The 24683-nt window shown below is 32.8% G+C and overlaps 4 protein-coding genes and 1 long non-coding RNA gene across 11 annotated transcripts in view; 4 read left to right on the forward strand and 1 right to left on the reverse strand.

Moving 5' to 3' along the window:
• The window catches only part of LOC132695848 (protein grainyhead), a 101891-nt gene extending 97565 nt beyond the window's left edge, over window positions 1-4326 (forward strand). For 4 of the 6 annotated variants that reach the window (XM_060660376.1, XM_060660374.1, XM_060660380.1 and 1 more), the window contains 3 exons: window positions 347-742; window positions 2387-2451; window positions 2705-4326. In XM_060660376.1, the coding sequence (XP_060516359.1) occupies window positions 347-742; window positions 2387-2451; window positions 2705-2831 (588 nt within the window). In that variant the 3' untranslated portion in view covers window positions 2832-4326. The remainder of the gene's footprint in view (window positions 1-346; window positions 743-2386; window positions 2452-2704) is intronic. The other 2 variants (XM_060660377.1, XM_060660379.1) reach the window with 2 other exon arrangements.
• Window positions 4327-5322: 996 nt separating this feature from the next.
• On the forward strand, window positions 5323-6605 carry LOC132708843 (FUN14 domain-containing protein 1). Of its 2 annotated transcripts, none has more exons than XM_060681465.1 (4): window positions 5323-5458; window positions 5574-5764; window positions 5812-6007; window positions 6266-6605. In XM_060681465.1, the coding sequence occupies exons 2-4, from the start codon at window positions 5586-5588 to the stop codon at window positions 6440-6442; spliced, it is 552 nt and encodes a 183-aa protein (XP_060537448.1). In that variant the 5' UTR covers window positions 5323-5458; window positions 5574-5585; the 3' UTR covers window positions 6443-6605. The 2 variants fall into 2 exon arrangements, with proteins under 2 accessions (XP_060537448.1, XP_060537449.1); XM_060681466.1 differs by having other exon boundaries at window positions 6081-6408.
• Window positions 6606-7800: 1195 nt separating this feature from the next.
• Window positions 7801-9009, forward strand: LOC132708782 (pancreatic triacylglycerol lipase-like). Its single transcript, XM_060681356.1, has 3 exons — window positions 7801-7958; window positions 8018-8801; window positions 8859-9009. The coding sequence occupies exons 1-3, from the start codon at window positions 7895-7897 to the stop codon at window positions 8914-8916; spliced, it is 906 nt and encodes a 301-aa protein (XP_060537339.1). The 5' UTR covers window positions 7801-7894; the 3' UTR covers window positions 8917-9009.
• Window positions 9010-10135: 1126 nt separating this feature from the next.
• LOC132695728 (uncharacterized) lies at window positions 10136-14094 on the reverse strand. The gene is made up of 3 exons (XR_009617876.1): window positions 13542-14094; window positions 13339-13489; window positions 10136-10268 (listed from the first exon to the last, which is right to left on the reverse strand). It is a non-coding gene; the product is annotated as an uncharacterized LOC132695728 (long non-coding RNA).
• A 331-nt stretch (window positions 14095-14425) lies between these two features.
• LOC132695726 (uncharacterized) overlaps window positions 14426-24683 on the forward strand; it is a 31035-nt gene continuing 20777 nt past the window's right edge. Inside the window, exon 1 of the mRNA XM_060660173.1 lies at window positions 14426-14606. Coding sequence (XP_060516156.1) covers window positions 14517-14606 — 90 coding nt within the window. The 5' untranslated portion in view covers window positions 14426-14516. The remainder of the gene's footprint in view (window positions 14607-24683) is intronic.

The following is a 24683-nucleotide window of genomic DNA, read 5'->3' on the forward strand; positions in this document are numbered from 1 at the left end:
GTTGTTTTAGATTCTTCAGAAGTTTCTTGTAAATTTTGCCCGTGAGGATAATTACAATTTTAAGTTTCGGTGTGAAACAATATCTCATTGGCAGATTTTCGCTATAATGATGTTAATTATTATTATCTATCTCTATTTTTGTAAACAGAATTTCCTATGCAGTGTTATTCACAGGTTCAAATCCTTGAAGCTTAATTTTAAAATTATGTAGCAGAATTCGTGGTTTTGATCCATAACCAAGTATTTGTTTGTTATTATTGTTCTGATAACATTGTACGTTAAAAAGCTCACCGAAATATAACAACAATTATTAGGTACTGCGAGGGCAGCATTCAATTGATTATAGAATATATTTTCGTTGCAGCTCACCTCAATGGAACTTCAAGGTTTTTATTCGCACGACGCTGACGGCTCCCTTAGCGGATCGGTCGACCACGTGAAGACCGGGTCCCCTTTTTTACTCCATACTGCCTCGAAACCTCCCACTACGCCTACCCTTAAGTTCCACAATCATTTCCCACCAGACGCCGACAAAAAGGAAAGTATCCTGGATAACAGTTTAACCACGGACGGTTCGATGTTTTCGCCGCCATTGAAACGGGCTAAATTGATGGGTGGTGCCGGTTCTGCAGGTCCACCCCCACTCAACGAACGTGTTATGCTCTACGTCAGACAGGAGAACGAAGAGGTCTACACACCCCTACACGTGGTGCCACCGACGACCGTTGGACTTCTAAATGCTGTAAGTACTTTAGGACGCAATAAGTAAAACGCTTTAGCTTTATCCGCTTACAGAGCTTCCAGTGAAATCGAAGGTAACAACGTATACAGGGCGTCTCGTAATTTGCGGGAGTATATATAGAGTCAACGTCAGTATTAAGTCAATTTAACTCCTATAAAGAACAGCAATTTTAAATTACCAAACGACCTGTATAACTAACCGGTTGAAGGTTATAAAATCAGCGAATTCGATGAAAACTGGAACGGCAACGGCCTGATAGAAAAGTGAGGCAAATTTTGCAATAGAAAAAGACGGCTTGTAATGGGGATGGCCCTTTTCTCATGCCCGTTTATACAAATGGGACAATGGGGTGTTCTCATTGTTTGATTAGTTTATTTACACATGACGATTTGGCGGTAAAACAATATTTTCTTTAAACATTTGCTTGAATATATAAAATAAAATTATATAATAAATAATGTAACAACTTAAAAAACCTTCGAAAAAGGCATTTTTTTAACGATTTAAAAAAAAGGGTCGCACAAACTTGAAGCACGTGTTTCACAACATTGCATTTATATAACAATAGATCAGCCTATATAAAAAATAGGCAAAAACAAAAATATATGAAAAATATTACAACTAACTGTAAAATTAACAAAAAAAGTTGACGCGGCATCTAATAAATTTCATTTTTTTTTAATGGCGAACGTGACGTCCTTTTTCCCGGCGCGAGCACATTTAACAAATATTTTGTATTTCCTGAAAAACTAAAATAATATGTAAAGAATACCAAAATGCAAATTTATTTTTTGTTTATAGAGAATACGGACAAACTTACATTAGAAATATTATGTAAATGAATAAATAACATTTCTTTACTTCACTTTATTTACGTTATCATACTTATATATTTTATTTATGTAAAAAACTTTATATTATTATTTGATTACAAAACAAAATCAGATCAATGGGTGCAATATGCAAACTTATCAAAAAAAAAAAAAAAACCATATGCGACACAAGAATTTACTATTTAAAATTAATTGTATTAATTATCACTACCATGAAATTATTTAAAATGGCGACAAACTATTCAACGATTTAACCCCAAAAAAAACAAACAAATGGGAACAATATAAACATTAACTTATTACACTTACCTGCCGTTAGTATTACCGTGTATGACAAGGAAAAGAACACACATTACTACCGGTAAATAAAATCTGCCTCACGAAATCGATTTTGCCTTCTTACATTGTCCATTTCAGTTTAGATCGAGTTTCCTGCATAAAATTATTAATTCCTCCCATCCGACTTAAAGTTTTATTGATTGTTGTTGGTTTTTTTTTTTTAATTTTGAAGGGAAGCTAGTAGATCAAGTATCTGGAAGCCCTGTGCTTAAAAATGCATGGACCTGGACGTACTGGGCTTTTACACATCTCATACACACGGTTAAGTAACAAACTAAAACCGGCATGTCGAATTAATTAACATCATTTTATATTGTGTCACCAACGTGGGATCAGTTCACTTTTATACGACCTCGTTAAACATACTATTTTTTTGTCTTCAACAAAAAAGCTCAGTACTTCTTCTAAATCTATGCTAAAATGAAGAAGAGAATTAAGAAGAAGAATTAATTCTGTTTTCCTTGTTTTGCAGATTGAGAATAAGTACAAAATTTGCGCTTCGAGCATAAATAACTTGTATCGCAAAAACAAAAAAGGGTAAGTTAAGTTTTCACATAGGAATCCTTTCAATTCTCAGAAACGGAGCAGTTGTGATTAAGTGAACTGGACACTAACGGTCTAAGCACTAACAGTTCGCATTACTAACTTTTTGTAAGACCCCAGTAAACACAAAGGCTCTTATTTTTCAAAATCGAATGATTCGGATCATTTTCAAACATCGGGAATTTAACATATTTTCGATTGGGTGTGGTTTGAGATGGGAATCCTAAAGTGTCTATTATTTTTGCAGCATTACGGCCAAGATTGACGACGACATGGTCGCGTTTTATTGCAACGAAGATTTGTTTTTATTAGAAGTAAAGGCAGTCGATGAAGACTTATACGATATAACATTTGTGGAGTTGACGAACCATTAATCTAAAGAAGAACCTACTGATAATTTACGTACTTCATTTCCAATTGTTGTGATTGTTTTTTTTATACGAAGTAATATTAAGAACAAAGCGTAGAACTTTATTATTTGTTTATATTAGGTATCTAGAATGTTGATTTTCACGACTTTATCTATTTTTTTATAACCAAACTAAGTTATTGTTAGTATCTTGTTTTTTATGTTTATGTGACCAACGTTTGTGTTTGAGAAACATTCACTTGGTCATTCACATTCAATGTAATTCTGTTATAAAATATTTTGAGGTGGCAATGTTTTTATTGTTTCTGAGAATTTATGTCTATTTTTTTAATGTTTTGTTAAGCCATAGTTTACCAAAAGTATAGACTTATAACACTTACTATCACTTGGTCACCAAATGATCTCAAAATTGAATTAATATAAATGATCTAAACATCACAGTATACAAGATTCAAACGCTTGTATGTATGGGATGGGAATATAAGGGAATCATTCGTTGTAAATAGCTTTAGAATATATTATGATTACCTGTACATAGTGACCAGCCATGACGTAGATATGTATGCGCGATATTTTGTGTCGCAATAAAAAACCATTTCTCGATTTGAAGAATGTACACAAGGGTCGAAATATACGTGCTTCTCAAAAAAATCACACCAAATTTTAGAAGGTATGTAATGATTAAAAAAATTAAAATTTTTACACATTTTTCACTTCGAATAATTTATTTATTTCATAACGCGAGAAGATTGTTTTAAGCCGCATGTTGAATAATTAGTTTTGGAACAAAAAAACAAAGTTTTTTTTGACATTGGGTTTTCCCAAATTAAAAATAATATATAAACGCTCTAGATGTATTTTTGTAATTTGGCAGTGCCCTTAAATGTGTGTTCTAATACAGAAATGCGCTGTCTGTTCAAAAGCAACTCCGCAGTTTATTTCTTTGCAAAATCATTTAATAGGTGTTATATATTGAAAATAATTTTTTGCGGTTACGGAAATAGTTCGCTCTATTATTTTAAATATTTGCATCCGTCTAACGAATTGTTTCTAAAATTGAGGTTCAGCGGGGAATCATGAAACCCCACTTAAGACATACCGACAAATGAAAAATTCCAAAGTACCTGATCTATTATGCTTTACAAGTAATCCTAATCGTTTTCCAAGCAACTCCGTTGTGAATAAAAATCGAAGTCAACTTTTGGAGTACAATTCTTCACGCCCACTTCTGAAATATGCTTTTAGTATGGAATTCTACGTGGTACTGATCTAACTAAAGAGATTGTACATTATTTTTTTTAATTTCTTTAATTTATTTTCTCGCGCGGCTGTTGTAGTTAGTTGCGCGCATCTTCAATTGATATTATAGATATTTAGTTAAATTAAGATAGCTCTCTGTATCCAAACTTTAGTTTATCAAAAATTTAGATTACTGTATAACAATGACTTGTATACATTGATGGGCCTCATTTGTATAGGTCGCATCAGTGTTGTTTATTTCGCAATATTACTTAAGATTTTTTTATGAATGTATGTCTTGATTTTATAAATAAAATCTATATATGTATTTAAATTTATTGTGTTTTATTTATGCCTACAATAATAATACTCACAATGTAAGACATAAAGCATTTCCTTAATTCAAAAAATACTTTATATCAACACAACCCGTTAATTAAAACTCTTGCCCAATTGCTTTTTGAGATTTTTTTTGACCTATTATCACAAACGAAAAAAAAAAAAGAAATAAAAATAGCAATTAATAAATGCATTTATGATTGATTTTATCCTCGAATAAATAGTGGTAGGACGCCATTACTTCCCAAAATAATTTAAGAATGCGAGAAACTGAAATATTTCTGCCTAAAAAGTTGAACAAAATCGCGCCTATCAAACGCCAGAAGAGTAATTTCCTTAAATATAATATTTACTGACTGAAATACTATAAAAGTGCCGTATATAGGAGGAACACTTTAAATAGATTCGCAAATACCCGATCTTGAGAATAAATCAATTAAAATATTTTTTGTATTAAGCAAACCTAGAACAGAACTACAGTAAATAGAATGGAACCAAATAGGCAGTTCCGTCGTTAAAACCTCGCCTAATAATTGGTGCTACAGTCTGAGGTGTTAGGATATTTGTATATAATTGTATAGATGTATCTAAATTTGGATTGCTCTCTCTAACACGTATAACTTTAGTTGTGAAGCCCCCTAGGACGCGGTAGTGATTAAATAAACAAATAAATAGTGGCAAACAGCAATTTTTCAATACATTATATTTAAATTTTTAAATAAAGAATACGCTTCTTGGTATTTTAAACTTTCGTCTTTGCCGCCGAAAATGAGATATTTTTTTATAAGGCTACTAATGTGTCGCCATCTTTGAAATCACGACCTTAGCTAGTTGCTTAGGAATCTGCCCTAATGCTAAAAACAGCCAAGGGAGCGCGCTGTTGTTACGCGGAATTACGGTTTTTTTTACTGTGGCCTGTTGATGCTCTGGGATGATCGTATATCGATCTACTGTATATGAGATCAGCATTTGACACAAAAATAGCTATTACTGTTTGGATGTATTAATTCTATAAATACTCCCGGCAAATATTGTCATAAGACACGAGACGAGGTATGTATCGAAGATCACACCCATTGTTTTTATCCATAAAATTGTTTGTAATTCATTTGTTTTTTTTTGTAAACCCAGTGTATAAAATTTGTAAATAATAATTGTTTACTTTTAGTGGTCATGTGACATGCCGTCCCTAATAAAAACGGAAAAATTTGCTAAAGATAAAAGTAACTCTAAAATAGTTAAAATGGGCGATGTTGAGAAAAAGGCAGAAGATGCTAAAAATTTTTTATCAAGAATTCTGGGTGATGTTAGCAAAACCTCTGCTACCAAGCAAATTGTCCTTGGTGCTTCATCGGGATGGTAAGTTATTTTTCCGTTTGTACTAATCAAGTAACCAATTTTTGTAGGGCCACAGGTTTTCTTGCCATGAGGGTAGGCAAGATTGCGGCTCTTGCTTTAGGAGGCGGCATTATATTGTTGCAAATAGCAAATGAAAAAGGTTACATTAACATTAATTGGGATAAAGTTAATAGGAACTTGGATAAAGTTGCTGACAAAGTGGAAGAGCAAATAACTGGCCAGGGACCTTCATGGATGGATAAGGTAGTGTTGCTTTACTTGTCAGTTGTAGGAAACCAATTATTTGGTACTATAAATAAAAAACAACCTGTTTCAGGTAATCAAATTTGGTAGAAATAACACTCCATTTTCATCTGGTTTTATTGGAGGTTTTTTGATTGGCATGGCTTCACATTAGGAAGAAAAGAAGCTAATATTACCAAATAATTTGTTCAAGCTAGTCTAAACTGTTCTGTTTAAATTAAATATTGTTTTCAATTTGCCATTCGTTTTAAATTTAAGGCTGAAAGACTTGTGGATAGAAAAGTGACCCAAGCTGAAAACAAACTGAAGAAACATCAAAATAAAGCGAAGAATTGGTTTGCAAAACTCACACAGGATGAATGCCGCCTGAAGGAAGTGCACATATTTATAGTATCTTTTGTTGCCGGTGTAGCCATTGGAATTGGTACCGCATAAAAATCAAATTGCTAAAACTTACTTCCAATATTTTAATAGAGTTGGCAGGATTTATTTTGTAATTTGCAGATTGCAGAATCTCCATAACTATGTTTTAATTATAATACTTAATTACCATATGATAATTTATCGTTATAAACAGTATTAAAATAAAACCTATATATATACAATACGTTTCATTTCATCAAATTCTGAAAGTAAAACATTGCTTAGAATTCTAAGAAAGCAGCGAAAACGTCCATGCAAGTTTATACCACGTGCCCATTTGCTCGTGAATGATGGATTTCTAACTCTTTGATTACTTATGTCTACCCACAGATGGCGACACGGCTTAGAATTAGCCGTAGGCTGTTGTAAACCCGACTGCATACTTTTAATCAGTCTTTATTTATTATTCGGTTGTTATAGCAATTATGTCAACCCTCATAAAACTTAATTCGGAAAAATATTCTTCATAAATCACTGAAAAATATAATAGCTACTATATTTAATTTAATCCACTAAAAATTTTACACAAATTTTACATTAATGCAGCAAACATAATCGGTCACATTATTTTTAATTAAATAGATTTATGTAAATTATAATTCAACAAATAAGAGACTTAAAATTAGAGGATTTTTAATATTAATTAAAACATTGCTTTATTTAATACAAATTTATATAAAAGGAACTGTCAATGTGGGCTTGTATTTTATTTATTGCATAAATGCTCATTGTTGGTATCCTGGTTCTAAACTATAGTTTATTTGCTTTCTTTGGATTTATTTATAAGAAGACTTGTAGAATAAACAAAATTCGATATTAAGAGCGACTCTGATATGAAGTAGATTTTCTGTTTAGAATCATTAACTCGTATTCGAAGCAAAGTTCACCGTGTAGGTACTCTACAAAACTGAATTATTAATTTTCGATTATATCAAGGGAAACTCCATTAACGAAGACAAGGAAGGAAAAAGGACGACGGTAGGTCTAATGACCTCTAATGCTACTTGTAAAAGAAGTGATTGGAAGCTCTCGCGAATATATAACCTCATATTGGCAATTTAAATTGCAATTTTCCAGTTGACTTCAGAACGACGTTACACGGCATTTTTGAATATAGACTCGAATAATGAATGCAAAGTCGTGACTTAAATTAGGTTTTAAGTGTGGAGCGAAACATTTAGGAAGCGCAGAAGAATAAAACATATCTGACAAAGTACGCAATAATACAAAAATAAAATTCGCTCCCGATTAATTAAATTGATGCAAGATTAAAATTTTTCGTTTTTCATTTGTCTGAGCGAAGGGATTAGTGACAATCCTTACGCGCCATTGAAATGGCGTGAGTAGGTATGTCATCTATCTTGTTTCGTGATAGCAGGATTAAAACCTTCGCCTTGTTAATAAATTCAAACCGACGCTACGTTAAAAAGCAGTAAGTGTATAGGTACGACGACTGCAGGAAAAATGTTACTCCTGACATGCTTCAGTGCTCTCGTCGTATCAGCAGGACTGGCTGCAACGTTACCCGGTGAGTGAACACTCTGATTGAGAACTAATACGAACCGGCTGTAAATAAATCGATTTCAGAAGTTCGAATTGCCGAGGAAGATGTAACATTTGTGCTCTACAGTCGACTGCAATATGAAGGAGTGTACCTTAAATCGAAAGACGTGCCCCAAATCAAGCTCATTAAAGGACTGTTCGATGCGTCACGACCTACCGTGGTCTTGTTTCACGGTTGGAAAGATGACTACACTGCTGGTTCCAACACTTTCCTAAGAGACGCCATTTTGACCGCAAAAGACGCGAATATCATTAAAATCGATTGGAGTTCCTACGCAGCGAAGGATTATATCACCGCCAAAAATTCCGTTTCCGGTGCCGGAAGGATCGCAGCGAACTTTATCAGTAAAATAAACGAAGAATTCGATTATTCCTACGATAAATTTACAATCGTCGGGTTTTCATTGGGCGCACACGCAGCCGGCCATGTTGGGAAAACACTAAAAGGCAAAATCAAACAGATCGTGGGTTTAGATCCGGCCGGTCCGCTGTTTAACGCGAAAGATACGGAACAATCTTTAAGTAAATACGATGCCGAATACGTAACGGCGATTCATACCAACGCAGGTGTCTTGGGAATCACCGAACCTGTAGCCCACAGCGATTTCTATCCAAACGGTGGCAGAAGGCAACCAGGATGCGGACTGGATGCACTCGGTGGATGCGCTCACAGTCGAGCATGGGAGTATTACGCGGAATCTGTGGTTAAAAAAGCATTCGTTGCTAAAAAATGCGCCACCTACGACCTGTTTCAATTAAACATTTGCACGGGGTCGGGAGGTATGGGAGGATTTTATTTGGATAAGTCGTAAGTGGATAACACATGTTTATTTAATGTTTAAGTTCACTAATCATTTATTTTCAGGCTTTCGGGCACCTTCTATTTGGACACTAACGCCGAGTCGCCTTATAGCAAGGCGTAGAATTATCTAATTCATGTCCTGTATGATACTTACAAGATGATAAATAAATACCTGATTCACAAATATAGCATTTTTATTTATAATAATGAACTTTAAAATTCGTATTGTGGTACATCATTTACGGTATTTATTGTAAAACATATTTATAAAATTTTTAGTTCTTAATAAATGTAGACTATTTAAAAATTAAATCTGTATGGATTATTGGTCGCAGATGTACGTATAAATAACAAAAAAAAAGTAAATTCTTTGAAGTTCCAAGAAATATGATTTACTAAACTACTAAATACTTAAAAGTCAATAGGAAATAAAGTTACTCGTCATATTTCCCAATCCCTCGCGTTTTCGAAGTATAAACGATTCGATTTGAATAAAAATATATTTACAAAAATTACAAATAACTTCTATACTCGCATTGCTTCTTATAACTCCCCTATACCAGTCCCAATCCTGGTGGAGGGGGAGGAGTAACAACCTCCTTAAAACAAAACAAGAATCGTGGCAGGATAGGGCGAAGAAGCTTTGGCCTTGCTGCACAGAATTGTTCCACGTATTCAAAACGCAGCCAAAGATATATTTAATTTAATTTGATATTTGGGTCTTTAGATAGTTTTCAGACGCATTGGCAACTACCCTGGAATTTTCTCAAAAAGAACTCTTTTTAAAAAACAAAATAATTATTAAATTATCTAATATACACAGAAAAAGTATATTGGATATATTGTACAGACAAATAGACAAAATCTTACTGTTGAATATGAATATAAGCTTACAATATTACTTACACATTTAAAATGAGTACATACTTCTGATATTAGTCGCAAATTAAATTTTAATTTAATTTTGTCTCCGATTTTATAGTCCACAAGATTTCCAATTCCTTTTTCGGTGAGAAACTGTAAAAAATTATATTTATTTACAAAAGAAAACGCAAAGCTAGACAGTCTTGTGTTTGCCCATGCAAAAATCATAATACAGTAAAACTATATTGCTTTAGTTTTGACACAAATATTTAATTTAAGAACGAACATTAATTTGGATCAGTTCAATATAACTAAAATATATAGTGCATATATTTACGATTCATTTAATTCTGCTGCAAAGATTATTTTGGGTGTAATTTTGAAACAAATAAAATAATAGCCAATTACAATTGCGACTGGGTTACAGAAAACCATCAAGCGCTCAACAGATTTGCATTACTCACGGTTCTGGTTGAAAAGCGAATTTTCAATGGTCGATTGTTTTCTCGTTAGAAAAATGGGATGCACATTACGGGAACTTCACACAACGTCCATATCATTACGTGCACCAATTCTCTCATCTATGAGCGTTGTCACCGGATCGCTTCGCTAGACGGAAAAATAAGCAATTAGGGCCTTTGAGGGGGCACCAAGAAACACATATTTGAGTGAAAAAAGTTTCGATTGTGGTTTCTTTCAAATTTCGAAAGAATATGATAAACTAGAGCCATTTAGACGTTTACGTTTAATGCGAAATCGACCGGGAATATATAAGCTCGGGGTTATTCTGTCATTAGCTTAAAATGAGTTCCCCGTTCATGCTTTCCAAATAAAGTCCGACTCTATACTCCCTTAATGCGTTTCGATGCGAATATAAAACGGCGAGCTCTTGAAATCCCTTAATAAATGAATATTAAACCAACGGACGGAATTGGGTCAAAATATTGTCACTTTTCATCGCTTTAGCTTTATTAGTAGCTAATTTACTAAGGCAACGCTTTTAAATTTACAATTTTCTTTTTCGGAGAGGCTCTATAGAGTGAGTACTTACGAACCGTTTACTTTAGAACGGCGAATTGAAATCGATGGATTACGGGAATGTTGATGCAGCCAACAAGTAATTGGTCTCGGAAATCTTGGGGATTGGGATTTGTTAAGTTTATTTTCTAAACAAGGTCAGCCTGATTTTGATTTAATGGGCATTCGACACTAAGAGGGCAAATCGACAGCAAAAAACACTTTATGTGCACGTTTCGTAATAATCGATTACTGAAAAATTTGGCCATTTCTGACCAAAATTGTAAAGCTAAGTATCCAAATCATATTCTTTATCGTGATCGTCATCTCCTGATAATATATTGTGTACTAAATGATTTTTAAAAATAGGTATTCCATATTAATAATAATAATAATAATCAATTTTATTTCACATTGTGTCATAAATACATTATCTAAAAATAATATACCAAACACAAAGGAAAGCACCAGATATTGTTACAAATTTCAATTACATCGTATTTACAATTATTTAAATTTTGCAGAAAAAATCTTCTATGGAGTAAGGTTCTAACTCTATCAATAACTTTTTTATTGTGTATTTAAAGATTTTTAGATTTGCAATTGTTTTTACCTCATTTGAGTAAAAATAAAAATAGAGTAAAAATACTTTCAGTCTTGAACACCCCTCTATAGCTCTCTCTAAATTGCATTTTTTTGACAGTGCGAAGAGTCCTCTTTTGAACCACGAAAATTTTCTGTAGTTGACCACTACCACCCCAAAAGATAATTCCATACCTCATGCGCGACTGAAAGTTTGGAAAGTACATAATTTTTAAAGTTTCCTTATTCATATAATTTGCAACGACTCGAATTCCATATCAAATTGAATTTAATTTATTTAGCAGATAACCAATATGTTCAGACCAATCAAGAAATTCGTCAATTTGTAAACCTAAGAATTTAGTGCTATTTACAATACTAATATTTTCTTTACCTATCCGTATTCTTAATGGTATTTCAATTCCACATAATTTAGTTCTAAACATAATTAAATTCGTTTTTCCTTTGTTTAATATCAATTTATTTCCTAGAAACCAGTCATAAGTCCTTGTAAAAATATCGTTGCCTTTATCACTAACCTCAGTGAGATTATTTCTACTTACAAGCAGGTTGGTATCATCCGCATAGCATATTATGCTCTCTTCTTCTGACTGTGTTGAGAAATACAAGTCATTCACAAAAATGATAAATAAAATCGGACCAAGAATACTGCCTTGTGCTATGCCCAGACTATTTTCCTTAATATCCGAAAAATAACTAGTGCCATTTTGGGTTATTCTTACTTGTTGTTTCCTTCCTCTTAAGTATGATTCAAACAATTTTAGAACATTACCTCTTACACCGTATAAATCCAATTTTTTGAGCAATAAGTCCCTGTTTATACAGTCGTATGCTCTAGAAAGATCTAAGCACGTACCTAAAGCTATTCTTTCGCCCTCCAAGTGTTTTAAAATTGTTTTTATAAACTGAAATATAGCGGTTTCTGTTGATTCTGTTTTATTAGCTACATAACCATGCTGATGATTGTTGAACATTTTATATTTATAAAAAAACTCTAGGAGTCTTTTGCAAATAGCCATCTCAAATATTTAAGAAAACCCGGGCAAAAGGCTAATTGGTCTATAATTGGTAATTATTTCCGGATCTCCCTTTTTATAGAGCGGTTTTATTAATGCTGTTTTAAGTTGGTCTGGGTAAACACCATTTTTAAATGACTCATTAATCAAAAGACACAACATTTTACTTACATACGGGACAGACATTTTTATTATACTTGTTGGAATCTCGTCTATTCCACTATTATATTTATTTTTAATTTGTTCAGCAAAATGACAGATTTCATCTGGTGTTACCGGTGTTAAAAACATGGACTGTGAATTTACGGGTATTTTATTGGAAAATGGCCTTTTTTCTAGGTTTTCCAATAATTCAGGTACAACGTTCAACAAATATTCATTTTGACATTTGACATTTGACATTTGATTAGGATCCTCACTCATACCAGTTTTCAGAAAAGACAAATTTAATTCAGATTCTAAGAAATAATGCTTTAAAACTGGGAAATCCTAGGATCGTGCCATTTCTTGCCAGGATAGAGAATTGATTTAAAAGGCTATCTTAAAACACGGTCCATTAAGTGTTTTCGTTTACGCTGAAAGCGTTGTGGAGTATATTCTGACAGTCACGTTTGCCACTTTTTAAAATAAATCTTCATGGATAAAATCTAAATTCATAACAGCCCGTCTTAAATTATAAAAGAACTAACCACGTACTAAGCTGAGGAAAAGTGTAGCGAAATTATATATAGGGCCGCATAGAAAATCAGTTACATTAGTTAAATTTATTGCATTTTGAATGGATGAAGTTGTTAGTTGTGAGTTGTAAAAAAGTAAAAAAAAAATTAAAAAAAAATTTTTAGTACATATGGTGAAATTCGTGAAATATTGAGCAATGTTCCAAGCTCTTAGTAAGTTGGGGATCATTATTCAGAAGAATGAAGTTGTGGAAGAACTAAATCACGTAATAATAAACCTCTATTACAAGTGAAATAAAAATTCCTACACTAATAAGTGCCATGAAACTAAAATAATGGCAGTAGTGATATTCTGTGATTCCTTACTTTATGCTATTGCTGCTGGCTGTTGGAATTTACTTATTTTCGTGATCTTCAGCTTTCCTTTTTATATGTCAATTGCAAATGCTACTCTTCCTTCTACATTTCATAAGACTGTCCCATCTATTTTTTAGTGCTTGCTTATCAGAATTTAATACTAAAATAAATTCATCATTCATATAAGATTCAACTACGTCACGTATTCTTACGTCACTCCTAGCCTTTCTAAAGCTCGTATCTGGGACTATTTCATCATAATTAATTTATATTTTCCCATTACCTAATTTACTCTTATGCTGTACATTAACGAGTACTAAATAAAATAATTCTCAAATGTAGACGTCAAAAAAGTAAAGTAAAGTAAAGTAAGAGGGAGCTTTACACTAACCGAACCCTATTTGGAATCATTGCTTTTATTAAATATGTAGAACGCCCTGTGTTTTGAGTGTATCAAGTTATTAGTCGTCCGTTATGGTCAAATAAAAAATATTATTTTTTCATATCTCTCTAAACAACACCAGAAAAATTAAAACATAATCAACACAATTCGGTTTTTTGGCGTATCTTCTCAAAAGCACGTTATTAACTTTTTTCTAACTTAACCATGGTTTCCAATATCCCTATGACATCCCTGTCTTGGACACACTGTATATTGCTTTTTTAGTAACAACAACAACTCAACTAACAACTTGATACAGAATGTTCTACAAAATATTCTTGTTCGACAACGCGAAGAAGAAAGAATGGTTAAGTAAAACTGTCCTGAGAATATACAAAAAATAGTTTTTCACATTCACAATTTTACTATTTTATATATCAAATTTTCTTGCTGGTCTGTATACCGTAAATCAGCCTGTCTAATCGGAGCAGCCTCATACAACTATATGGACGCCACTTTATCGCAGGAGTGTTTGTTGACTTCGAAGAAGCTTTCAACCACATTAAGGCAGGAACTGTCTATTGGCGCCTTGAGCGAAACAGAACTCGAGGGGCACATTCGCAAATGAGCCTGCTTAATGCACGTGTTAGCTTAATCGATGGTTGAGCTTGCGCGGCATCTGTGGCTTCCTTCAGTAACATCGTGGGCGTCACCCGTTAAACAAGTGTATGCCGTACCCGGCTCTAAATTCGGAGAGCGTGTCTCTAAACTCGTGATCTGCTCCTGCGACACTAACGGCCTGCCGATGGCTGGCAGGAGATCGAGCTCAATCGGCTGCAGATCTTTGATAGGACGTCGGACATCAGCATACGTCAGTTCGTACGATCCGATCAAGGTAAATTTGGTTAGTATTCTTTTTTCTATTTAAATTTTCTAAATTGGCGCCTAATTTTTTAGGTTAGGTTTTGGTTAGTGACGATCGTTTTCTCGCGCGTACGCGAGCTCTGTTCGCTTTAGTTTAAGTTATTGTTACTAATATACAACTTACAGCTTTGGCAGCAGATTTTTTTTTACCGTGGGGTAAAAACTTTTCTTGCAAAGACGTGAATTTCAATTATAAGACTTGGTAATTATCGATTATTTGTATGTTATATTCTCACCATCATTTTAAAAATGTACACAAATGATTATCCAAGCATTTGACAATTTTATAAATTACCGACATTAAATCTTAACAATTGCATCACGAGGAGTTTAATTTGCTCCTTCATTGCCACTGGGGGTTTTTCATCCATGGCAAATTCGCTTCGCCGTTTTTTATATTTCCCTTCTATCGCGCGCTAACGGTTTTATCAGTGCGTTCAAAGACGTGCGTCCTCACAGGGTGTCGGCTAGGGTTGATTTTATCCTTGTTCATTAAAGACACTCATTTACATCATCAGTTGTTCGTATTCGCACTGTAGGAAAAGAACGAGTATATCCCTTAGTCTCTTTGTAAGAACGAAATACTATTACTAGCCAAAGCTTCCTTTGAGAATTTCTTATTGAATATAAATAAGCCGGGATTATCCTCGTGATCTTGAAATAGTGCTGGAAAATACAAATAACGAATATAAAAAGTTTTTGAAGAAAAATATTCCCAACGTAAAAGCCTTTTAATATTTCTAAATACGTAAATAGTAATTGGTAGATGTGACTTGTATGAAGTATTGGGTGTGACAAAATGAGCGTCTGGCACACCTTGGACAAACAACCACAACAAACATTTATAGCTTCGACGGTAAACACTACTTGTATCTATGCACGTGTCATAACAATATCTGGCTGAAATCAGCAGCGATTGTTCCAACGGCGACCCCCTATTTACTGATTTTTTAATGCCAAAAGTTCGTTTGTACATATTTGCATGTAAACGTAAACATGTATACTCGTACGCACACGTAGCTACGTTGAAACTTTTATTTTCCGGGTAATGAAATTTTCGACACACAATCTCCCCATATTTAGCTTTAATTAATACCTAGTGCCATGTTACAAATGAGATTAATTTTCTACTCTGACTATTGAACAAGTGGTCACCGTCAACTTAATGCAAATCCAATTTGCTGTTGGTATACTGGCCCCAGAATTATTAACAAAAATTATATATTGGTTTGGCTTCTGGGTCGCCTCGAAATATCAGAGCTTGAAGTCTCAGTGTTAATGTTTATCAAACAATAACAAATTTGTTATTTGCCCTTATCGATTGATTCCGCTTCCATTTAGTAGAGGTTTGTTTTATTTCACATACCGCAAACTTTAACGACCGTTTACCAAATGCGTGATAAATAAATACTAAAGTATACGTTCGGACTTGTTAAGCACACATGAGTTTTTTGTATACCCAATTATTAATTATGCTATGTACAGGATATCCGCATCGTCGCTGTCGACCTGTAGATGAACGACTTCTTATCAAAATATCGCTTTATTGGTAGGTACCTACCGAATCTGTGTGTTTATTTTACTGTTTCGATGTTGTGTGTTAAATGTTTCATTAAGTTCGACGATTTCCATAACGCGCGTTTTAAGGAGAGCAGGTGCTTCGACGGACTCCTTTCTGTTGTCGGTGTTGTAGGTGTTAACTTTTTCTCGATCGTTTGCACGTTGGGACCTAACCAATTCTCTACGGGTTGACTTGACACTCTCTGCTTGCACACGATATTAATGTTGAATGACGCTAGACCACAGTCGATGTTGTTGTCATTTTGTTTTCTTGGTGTTTGATTGGTTTGATGATGGGACGTCTGTTTGTGTGATGTTGTGATGTTCCGCTAAACTATCATCGAGATTATGACTAATTTGAATCGTAAATATATTCTTTGTTTTCAATCCGGCTCGAATTAGTTTTCTTTAGTGGTACTTAATGTCCAGAACTAAAATCTGGTTGAAAACAAAAAAAATGTTGGCGATCAAATTTTATCCAAATATTTTGAGAATCGATATTGCCGAATAATCATTACACCATTTATATCTATTATAGGAAAGCTGTAACTAGCATGTCGCTGATTTTATATATTTTCCTATAATACTAGGACTTTCACAGCAAAGTAGCATGTTTGGTTAACATTTAGAATTTTTTTCAAATTAAATAACAAAATTCATCTATGCAAACACAACATTTATAATCATTAATTCGAAGTAATTTATAAAAGAGGCTAAATTCTGGCTAAATAGGTAACATAATTAAAAAAAAAAAACAAATATTAGATACCATTTTTACAGCACTTACACTTACACCAAAGCAAATTTGAAAATCTTATTGAAACTGGAATTTTATTCCCTCAAATGAATTGAATCAAGCTTTTAATTGATCAATGAATTATGATATATAAACTTGTAATTGTTATCCCAAAACTTATATAGACCAAACAGGACGTTTTGGTCAACGTATAAAAGAATATCATAATTCATTCATCAATGAAAAACTTGAATGAATGGAATCGTGGTTTTAATCAAGATTATCAAATTTTACCTTTTGAAAGCAAAGGGTTCAAATTAAATTTTTTTCAAGCTTTGGAAATTAACAAATTAAAACATCGAACTTTATTTTGAGTCTAATTAGCCAGCGTAGTAATATTGGTTTTTAATTATGTTATTTGTTTAGCGAGAATTTATTTTCCTCTATAAATTACCTAGACGTAATGATTATAGATTTGATGTTATTTAAATGAATTTTAGTTAGTTAATTTAAAAAATTTCAGTGTTAATGAAACATGTCACTCTCCTTTTGAATGTATATGGCAGTCCTAGTGAACATTTTATTATAAAAAAAGCAATTTTCTTATTGGGGTTAATCTAGCAAGAAATTTTTGTAACTTCATTTAACTGTTGTGTTAATTGTTAATTAGCTTATATAATAATTTTACATTATGATATATTAACCCTACAACAAAGTAGGTAAATTAAAATAGGATTTCAGTCTCGTAAGTGTATGAAATTGTATAATATAAATAAACATTAATGTTGATTTGCATATTATTATTCCCGATCGTTTGTAAAATTTATAAAGGAGATCGTTCGGTACACACAACTTCGTTTCTCTTGATCTTGTTATTCGAAACTTAAGTACAAAAATCCTTTCCAAATAACGTACCAGACAGGGCGACATCGATAGGCACGGTAATAAATTCATATCGTGGGATAAAACTCGATGGCAAAAAAGTTTTCGTAATTTCCCTGCTTTTCGAAGTGGCGGAAGCGAATTGTAAATAAGTCATTCCGCCGGAGATAGCGAAGTACGTCGAAAACAAAAAGGCAATATAGCACAACACTGGTTTTCACTTAAAATGGCCCCACTTCGATTGGAACTAATCCGCGGAAACCCACTCGGTTTTCGTTTTTTTTTTAATGTTTCCTCAAAGTCGTCTGCGATTTTGTGATATTTTACGTATACAATTGAGTAAGTAAGGGTTGAAAACATTTAACGGGAACGTCAAATCAGCATGACAATCTGTCAAAGGTTCAGTTCTGTGACGTTTGATTGAACCAGACCAGAATCAAATCAGACCTTTTTTCCTTGTTCTTCTAATTCATCATCGGCAAACAAATGACTTTGACTTTGCAAATAACGCTGTGAATTATTCGACATTTCGATCGTCAGTTAATGCAATTAAAAAAAAAGTCTAGACTCATCAGAACAAAGCTATCTGAAAGCCGATGTCGCCAGTGTCACATAGTTATTGATTATATGCGATAAAATGGATGCGATGAGAGATGGTTTTTATAAAATAATTCGTCAAGTTTCAAAGTTTTTAATTTTATTTATGAGCAATTTGGGCAACTCTGAGTTGTGACTCGGACATTGGACAGTGTGTGTGAAATGTGAAACTTGATGTGTTCCGTAAAGCTCAATCTAGTGAGACAGAAATTTTTTCGGCAATGTGAACGGTATATCTCCCGGAAAATACCTAATATCCTAAAATAAATTGGCACATATGTTGCCTTCGGTGTCTACGTGGTATTGACTTTCTAAATGAAGAAAAATTCTTTCCGACATCTGCTGGTTTTATTGGCAATTTACTTTTATAAAAACCAATATCGATAAAATCGCACTAGAATTTACTTTTCTAGAGATGATGTGTCAATTTATCAAGAGTTCCTCTTGCGTTGCGTGAAAATGCCCGGGAGGGAACACCGGAAAACATTGATATTAATGATTTAGTTTTTTTAATAAGGGCAGTTTTAATTCGTACTGCATTTATTTTTATACCACAATTATACGAGAGTCAGACAAAATTTATCAATGTTATTAAGATCGTACCAATTTTATTATCTCTTGTGTCACAACTCTACAGTCCTGCTATCCGGATATAATAAGAATCTTATTTTAATGGATTTTATGTTTTCCTCGTCTTATGGAAAAAGTTAAGATTGTTTTCAACTTTTCCCGTAACGCAGGCAAAACTTTGAGATACGGGAAAAAACTGCGGAATATGTTGGGAAGTGAGAGCGTAGGCAACTCGTAATACCGGCATAGCATTAAAGTCAGTGTAACGTGAACAAGTAATTTTATGCACTGAGATTTTTGTCAAAATTAAAAGTATCGCGATCTAAATCCACACAGACAAGCTGCGATTGTACACAATCAGCGTCCGCGTTCTTTGTTTCGGAATTTATAGTTAAAAACACAAAACGAGGAAAAAAGTGATGGATTTAAACAAAGCGGGGTATTCAAGTTTTAAAAGCAACTGGCGCATTTAAAAAGCTTCTCTTCCAACGAAAATTATTTGATTAAATTTAAATTTAATTGAAATCCACAGTCATTGTCATGCCTATGTGTACCCATGCCGCAAATGGAAGCGACATACAATTCGCACACCCACAAACACTAAATAAACACAATCGTGCATGTTTGTTTTGTTTTTTTTTTTAATTCTTTTAGGTTTTCTTCAGACTTGTTCATAAAAATTTATAAATGTAGATGTTATAAACTGTAGATGTATTAATTTTTCGGAACAATGTTTCTATCTCAAATATCGCGTAGAAAATTCAAAAATGTTCGACGAATTATGTGAACGGTTATTAATTCTAATCACATAACTGTGCACCTAATTTTTTAAATATTTTAAATTTAATTGAAATCCCCAGTGATTTGTCATGTCTATATGTAACCATCCCGCACCTGAAAGCAACGTACAATTCGCACACCCACAAACACTAAATAGACACAATCGTGAGTGTTTAAGATTATTTTTTTAATTATTTTAGGTTTTCTTCAGCCTTGTTTATAAAAAATTATAAATTAATATCACTGTAGATGTATTAATTTTTCGGACCAATGGTTCTGTCTCAAATATCGCGTAGAAAATTCAAATATGTTCGACGAATTATGTAAATGGTTATTAATTTTAAACACATAATTCTGCACCTAACTTTTTAATTATTTTAAATTTGATTGAAATCCGCAGTCATTATCATGCCTATATCTAAACATCCCGCACCTGAAAGCAACATACAATTCGCACACGCACAAACAATAAATAAACACAATCGTGCGTGTTTAAGATTATTTTTTTAATTATTTTAGGTTTTCTTCAGCCTTGTTTGTAAAAAATTATAAATTAATATCACTGTAGATGTATTAATTTTTCGGACCAATGGTTCTGTCTCAAATATCGCGTAGAAAATTCAAATATGTTCGACGAATTATGTAAATGGTTATTAATTTTAAACACATAATTCTGCACCTAACTTTTTAATTATTTTAAATTTGATTGAAATCCGCAGTCATTATCATGCCTATATCTAAACATCCCGCACCTGAAAGCAACATACAATTCGCACACGCACAAACAATAAATAAACACAATCGTGCGTGTTTAAGATTATTTTTTTAATTATTTTAGGTTTTCTTCAGCCTTGTTTATAAAAAATTATAAATTAATATCACTGTAGATGTATTAATTTTTCGGACCAATGGTTCTGTCTCAAATATCGCGTAGAAAATTCAAATATGTTCGACGAATTATGTAAATGGTTATTAATTTTAAACACATAATTCTGCACCTAACTTTTTAATTATTTTAAATTTGATTGAAATCCGCAGTCATTATCATGCCTATATCTAAACATCCCGCACCTGAAAGCAACATACAATTCGCACACGCACAAACAATAAATAAACACAATCGTGCGTGTTTACGATTATTTTTTTAATTATTTTAGGTTTTCTTCAGCCTTGTTTATAAAAAATTATAAATTAATATCACTGTAGATGTATTAATTTTTCGGACCAATGGTTCTGTCTCAAATATCGCGTAGAAAATTCAAATATGTTCGACGAATTATGTAAATGGTTATTAATTTTAAACACATAATTCTGCACCTAACTTTTTAATTATTTTAAATTTGATTGAAATCCGCAGTCATTATCATGCCTATATCTAAACATCCCGCACCTGAAAGCAACATACAATTCGCACACGCACAAACAATAAATAAACACAATCGTGCGTGTTTAAGATTATTTTTTTAATTATTTTAGGTTTTCTTCAGCCTTGTTTATAAAAAATTATAAATTAATATCACTGTAGATGTATTAATTTTTCGGACCAATGGTTCTGTCTCAAATATCGCGTAGAAAATTCAAATATGTTCGACGAATTAAGTAAATGGTTATTAATTTTAAACACATAATTCTGCACCTAACTTTTTAATTATTTTAAATTTGATTGAAATCCGCAGTCATTATCATGCCTATATCTAAACATCCCGCACCTGAAAGCAACATACAATTCGCACACGCACAAACAATAAATAAACACAATCGTGCGTGTTTATGATTATTTTTTTAATTATTTTAGGTTTTCTTCAGACTTGTTTATAAAAAATTATAAATTAATATCATTGTAGATGTATTAATTTTTCGGACAGATGTTTCTGTATCAAATATCGAGTAGAAAATTCAAAAATGTTCCACAAATTATGTGAATGGTTATTAATTCTAAACACATAACTGTGCACCTAATTTTTTAATTATTTTAAATTTAATTGAAATCCCCAGTGATTGTCATGTCTATATGTAACCATCCCGCACCTGAAAGCAACATACAATTCGCACACCCACAAACACTAAATAGACAGAATCGTGCGTGTTTATGATTATTTTTTTAATTATTTTAGGTTTTTGTTCAGACTTGTTTATAAAAAATTATAAATTAATATCACTGTAGATGTATTAATTTTTCGGACCAATGGTTCTGTCTCAAATATCGCGTAGAAAATTCAAATATGTTCGACGAATTATGTAAATGGTTATTAATTTTAAACACATAATTCTGCACCTAACTTTTTAATTATTTTAAATTTGATTGAAATCCGCAGTCATTATCATGCCTATATCTAAACATCCCGCACCTGGAAGCAACATACAATTCGCACACCCACAAACACTAAATAGACACAATCGTGGGTGTTTATGATTATTTTTTTAATTATTTTAGATTTTTGTTCAGACTTGTTTATAAAAAATTATAAATTAATATCACTGTAGATGTATTAATTTTTCGAACCAATGGTTCTGTCTCAAATATCGCGTAGAAAATTCAAATATGTTCGACGAATTAAGTAAATGGTTATTAATTTTAAACACATAATTCTGCACCTAACTTTTTAATTATTTTAAATTTGATTGAAATCCGCAGTCATTGTCATGTCTCTATGTAACCATCCCGCACCTGAAAGCAACACTAAATAAACACAATCGTGCGTGTTTATTTTGTTTGTTTTTTTTTAATTCTTTTAGGTTTTCTTCAGACCTGTTTATTAAAATCTATAAACTGTAGATGTTATAAATAAAAAATAACAAAAAAGAAATTTCAAAAATGTTTGACGAATTATATTATATTAATATATTTCATCCTTTTAGTTATTATGCCGGCTTAACTTGCTTCCATTTAAAGAACCCGGTGTTTCGACAATTACCAACGTTAAAAAAAAAACATATTAATTTTCTACCGCTAACTCAAATTGTGTTATAGAAAGTTCACGTATAAGTAGAAAGTTTTTGTCAGCCAAGAGAGCGATTCTGTGTTTTTTTCTAGTGTTACCCTACCGTGCATAGAAGTTTCGTCGGGAATGATGTCGTTTTTGGAATTAACCCAACTTGGAGATTAAGCTTATGGGTTTAGGACGCATTAGATTAGATTTTTTGCTACGACATCCTTTTCGGTTCGCTTCCCGAATGAAAAGGATACGTCGCAAGGGATATTGGGTGGTTGAATTCAAGAAATCCAAGAAAAAAAAATATATACATATATATATTTCAAGTTTAAGTGTTCTTGAAAACCATGCAACACTGTGGGTTGATTTTAATGTGAAATCTAAACGCACTGTATATACATCGTGGATTTGACAGCTTCGATTCGTTCATTAAAAAATGTGGTCGACTTATTTTTACGTTTAAAGGGCGAAGGGTAAATAGAGGCCTAATATAGGGTTTTTGAATAATTTAACAAGGCCCTTTTACAGAGCGGGCTGGCCGAGATGGCTTTATCAACGACAGTATACACGTAGAATGACGTTATAGCAGTTGCCGTATAATATATAGGGCAATGGGTGGAAGCCTACCCTCCCGTATATTTTTTATTATTTACACTGGAGTTTTATGGAGAACAACCCAACGTTTAATTTGATTCATATTATTGTTCGTTTTTGTTGCGATACGTCCAGCCCTGGTATGTAAATATAATGTTTTATTTCGTTATTTTGTATTTTATTATATATATTTTAGCGGGGGTAGACCTCAAAACACATCGAGACATTTTTAGGCCAATTCTGTCTGACAGACGATAAATCTGTTTTAATTACAAAATAGGTTCTAAACTAGTTTTGTTTCGTATTAATCACTGCTCTTCTGGATTAGTAAATTCACACACGTCGTGTACAGACGTATACCAAAGCTTTAGACCAAAAACATCAACGGCAATCCATATTGATGGGCTTCTTGGCTCGCCTGACAAATTATTCGGTAATTATTAATCTCCACTCCTGATGTTTCATAACACGTTTCAGCAATTTGTAATGGGAATGATCTACAAAGTTTTATGGGGAAAGACAGAATCGAAGACAAAAGAAATAATAAATTTAAGTACCGTTATTATTTATTAATTCCGAGTGGGTTTTATTGCGGACATTTGTAATTAATCTCGTTCTTCTTTATTTTGTTTTAATGATTTATAAATTTCAAACTGCATACCACTTAACTAATTCGCTACTCTAATGTAATTAATGTTCGCTTTAAACTGCGAAGCGTGTAACCGATTTAGATTTTCAGCTGAGGGAATCATCAATTTTATTATAAAGAAAAATATGTCGACAATGTTGACGTCGCAAAACATTAAAACTGCCTATATTTGCGATTTATCGTCGTCGAATGGGCCGTTAACGAGTTGAAAGTAAATCGATTTTATCCAGATATAAATCTGCTAGTATACCAAATAGAAACAAGAACCTCGAAAAATAAAAAACATTGGAAATTAAAGAAACTAGTTCGGTGTATGACCGAGAGATGATAAAACTAATTATCTCTTGAACAACATGGCGGCAGTTATATATTTGCCGCGGGAAATTTAAGTAAAAGCTCGGATTTGGTTGGCGGCGTAGAAAAATTAGATTTTAAAAGTGACTTCATTATCCTTGTCGGTATTGCGTTATTTCCAAATGCCGAATTTCGAATCCCTCGCAGCGATAAAGTTACGAAGCAAATTCTCGAAATTGATAGGAGAGATACTTCATCCGAAGTTTTATCTTAAATGAACTGAAATATGATTTACCAGGGCCGTATTCGAATTTTCGCTTTCAGTAAATATATACGTACGTACTCGAAAATTGAAGAATTTAATCGCGTTGCTTTTTGACGAACGAAATTTTCACGTATCTTTTTCTAGAATTTAGATTATTACTGTATTTGGAACTGAAAGTATCGAAGAAA

The sequence above is a fragment of the Cylas formicarius genome, unplaced genomic scaffold, assembly GCF_029955315.1.
Source record: "Cylas formicarius isolate icCylForm1 unplaced genomic scaffold, icCylForm1.1 PGA_scaffold_12__32_contigs__length_19106922, whole genome shotgun sequence".
In the NCBI taxonomy this organism is placed as follows: Eukaryota; Metazoa; Arthropoda; class Insecta; order Coleoptera; family Brentidae; genus Cylas; species Cylas formicarius.

What these genes read in the sequence shown, in the direction of transcription:
- LOC132708843 (XM_060681465.1), top strand. Translation starts at nt 5,586, where the DNA reads ATGCCGTCCCTAATAAAAACGGAAAAATTTGCTAAAGATAAAAGTAAC. An exon ending in CTTGGTGCTTCATCGGGATG is followed by an intron (nt 5,765 to 5,811) that starts GTAAGTTATTTT and finishes CAATTTTTGTAG; the next exon opens with GGCCACAGGTTTTCTTGCCA. An exon ending in GACCTTCATGGATGGATAAG is followed by an intron (nt 6,008 to 6,265) that starts GTAGTGTTGCTT and finishes TTTAAATTTAAG; the next exon opens with GCTGAAAGACTTGTGGATAG.
- LOC132708782 (XM_060681356.1), top strand. Translation starts at nt 7,895, where the DNA reads ATGTTACTCCTGACATGCTTCAGTGCTCTCGTCGTATCAGCAGGACTG. An exon ending in ACTGGCTGCAACGTTACCCG is followed by an intron (nt 7,959 to 8,017) that starts GTGAGTGAACAC and finishes AATCGATTTCAG; the next exon opens with AAGTTCGAATTGCCGAGGAA. An exon ending in GGATTTTATTTGGATAAGTC is followed by an intron (nt 8,802 to 8,858) that starts GTAAGTGGATAA and finishes ATTTATTTTCAG; the next exon opens with GCTTTCGGGCACCTTCTATT.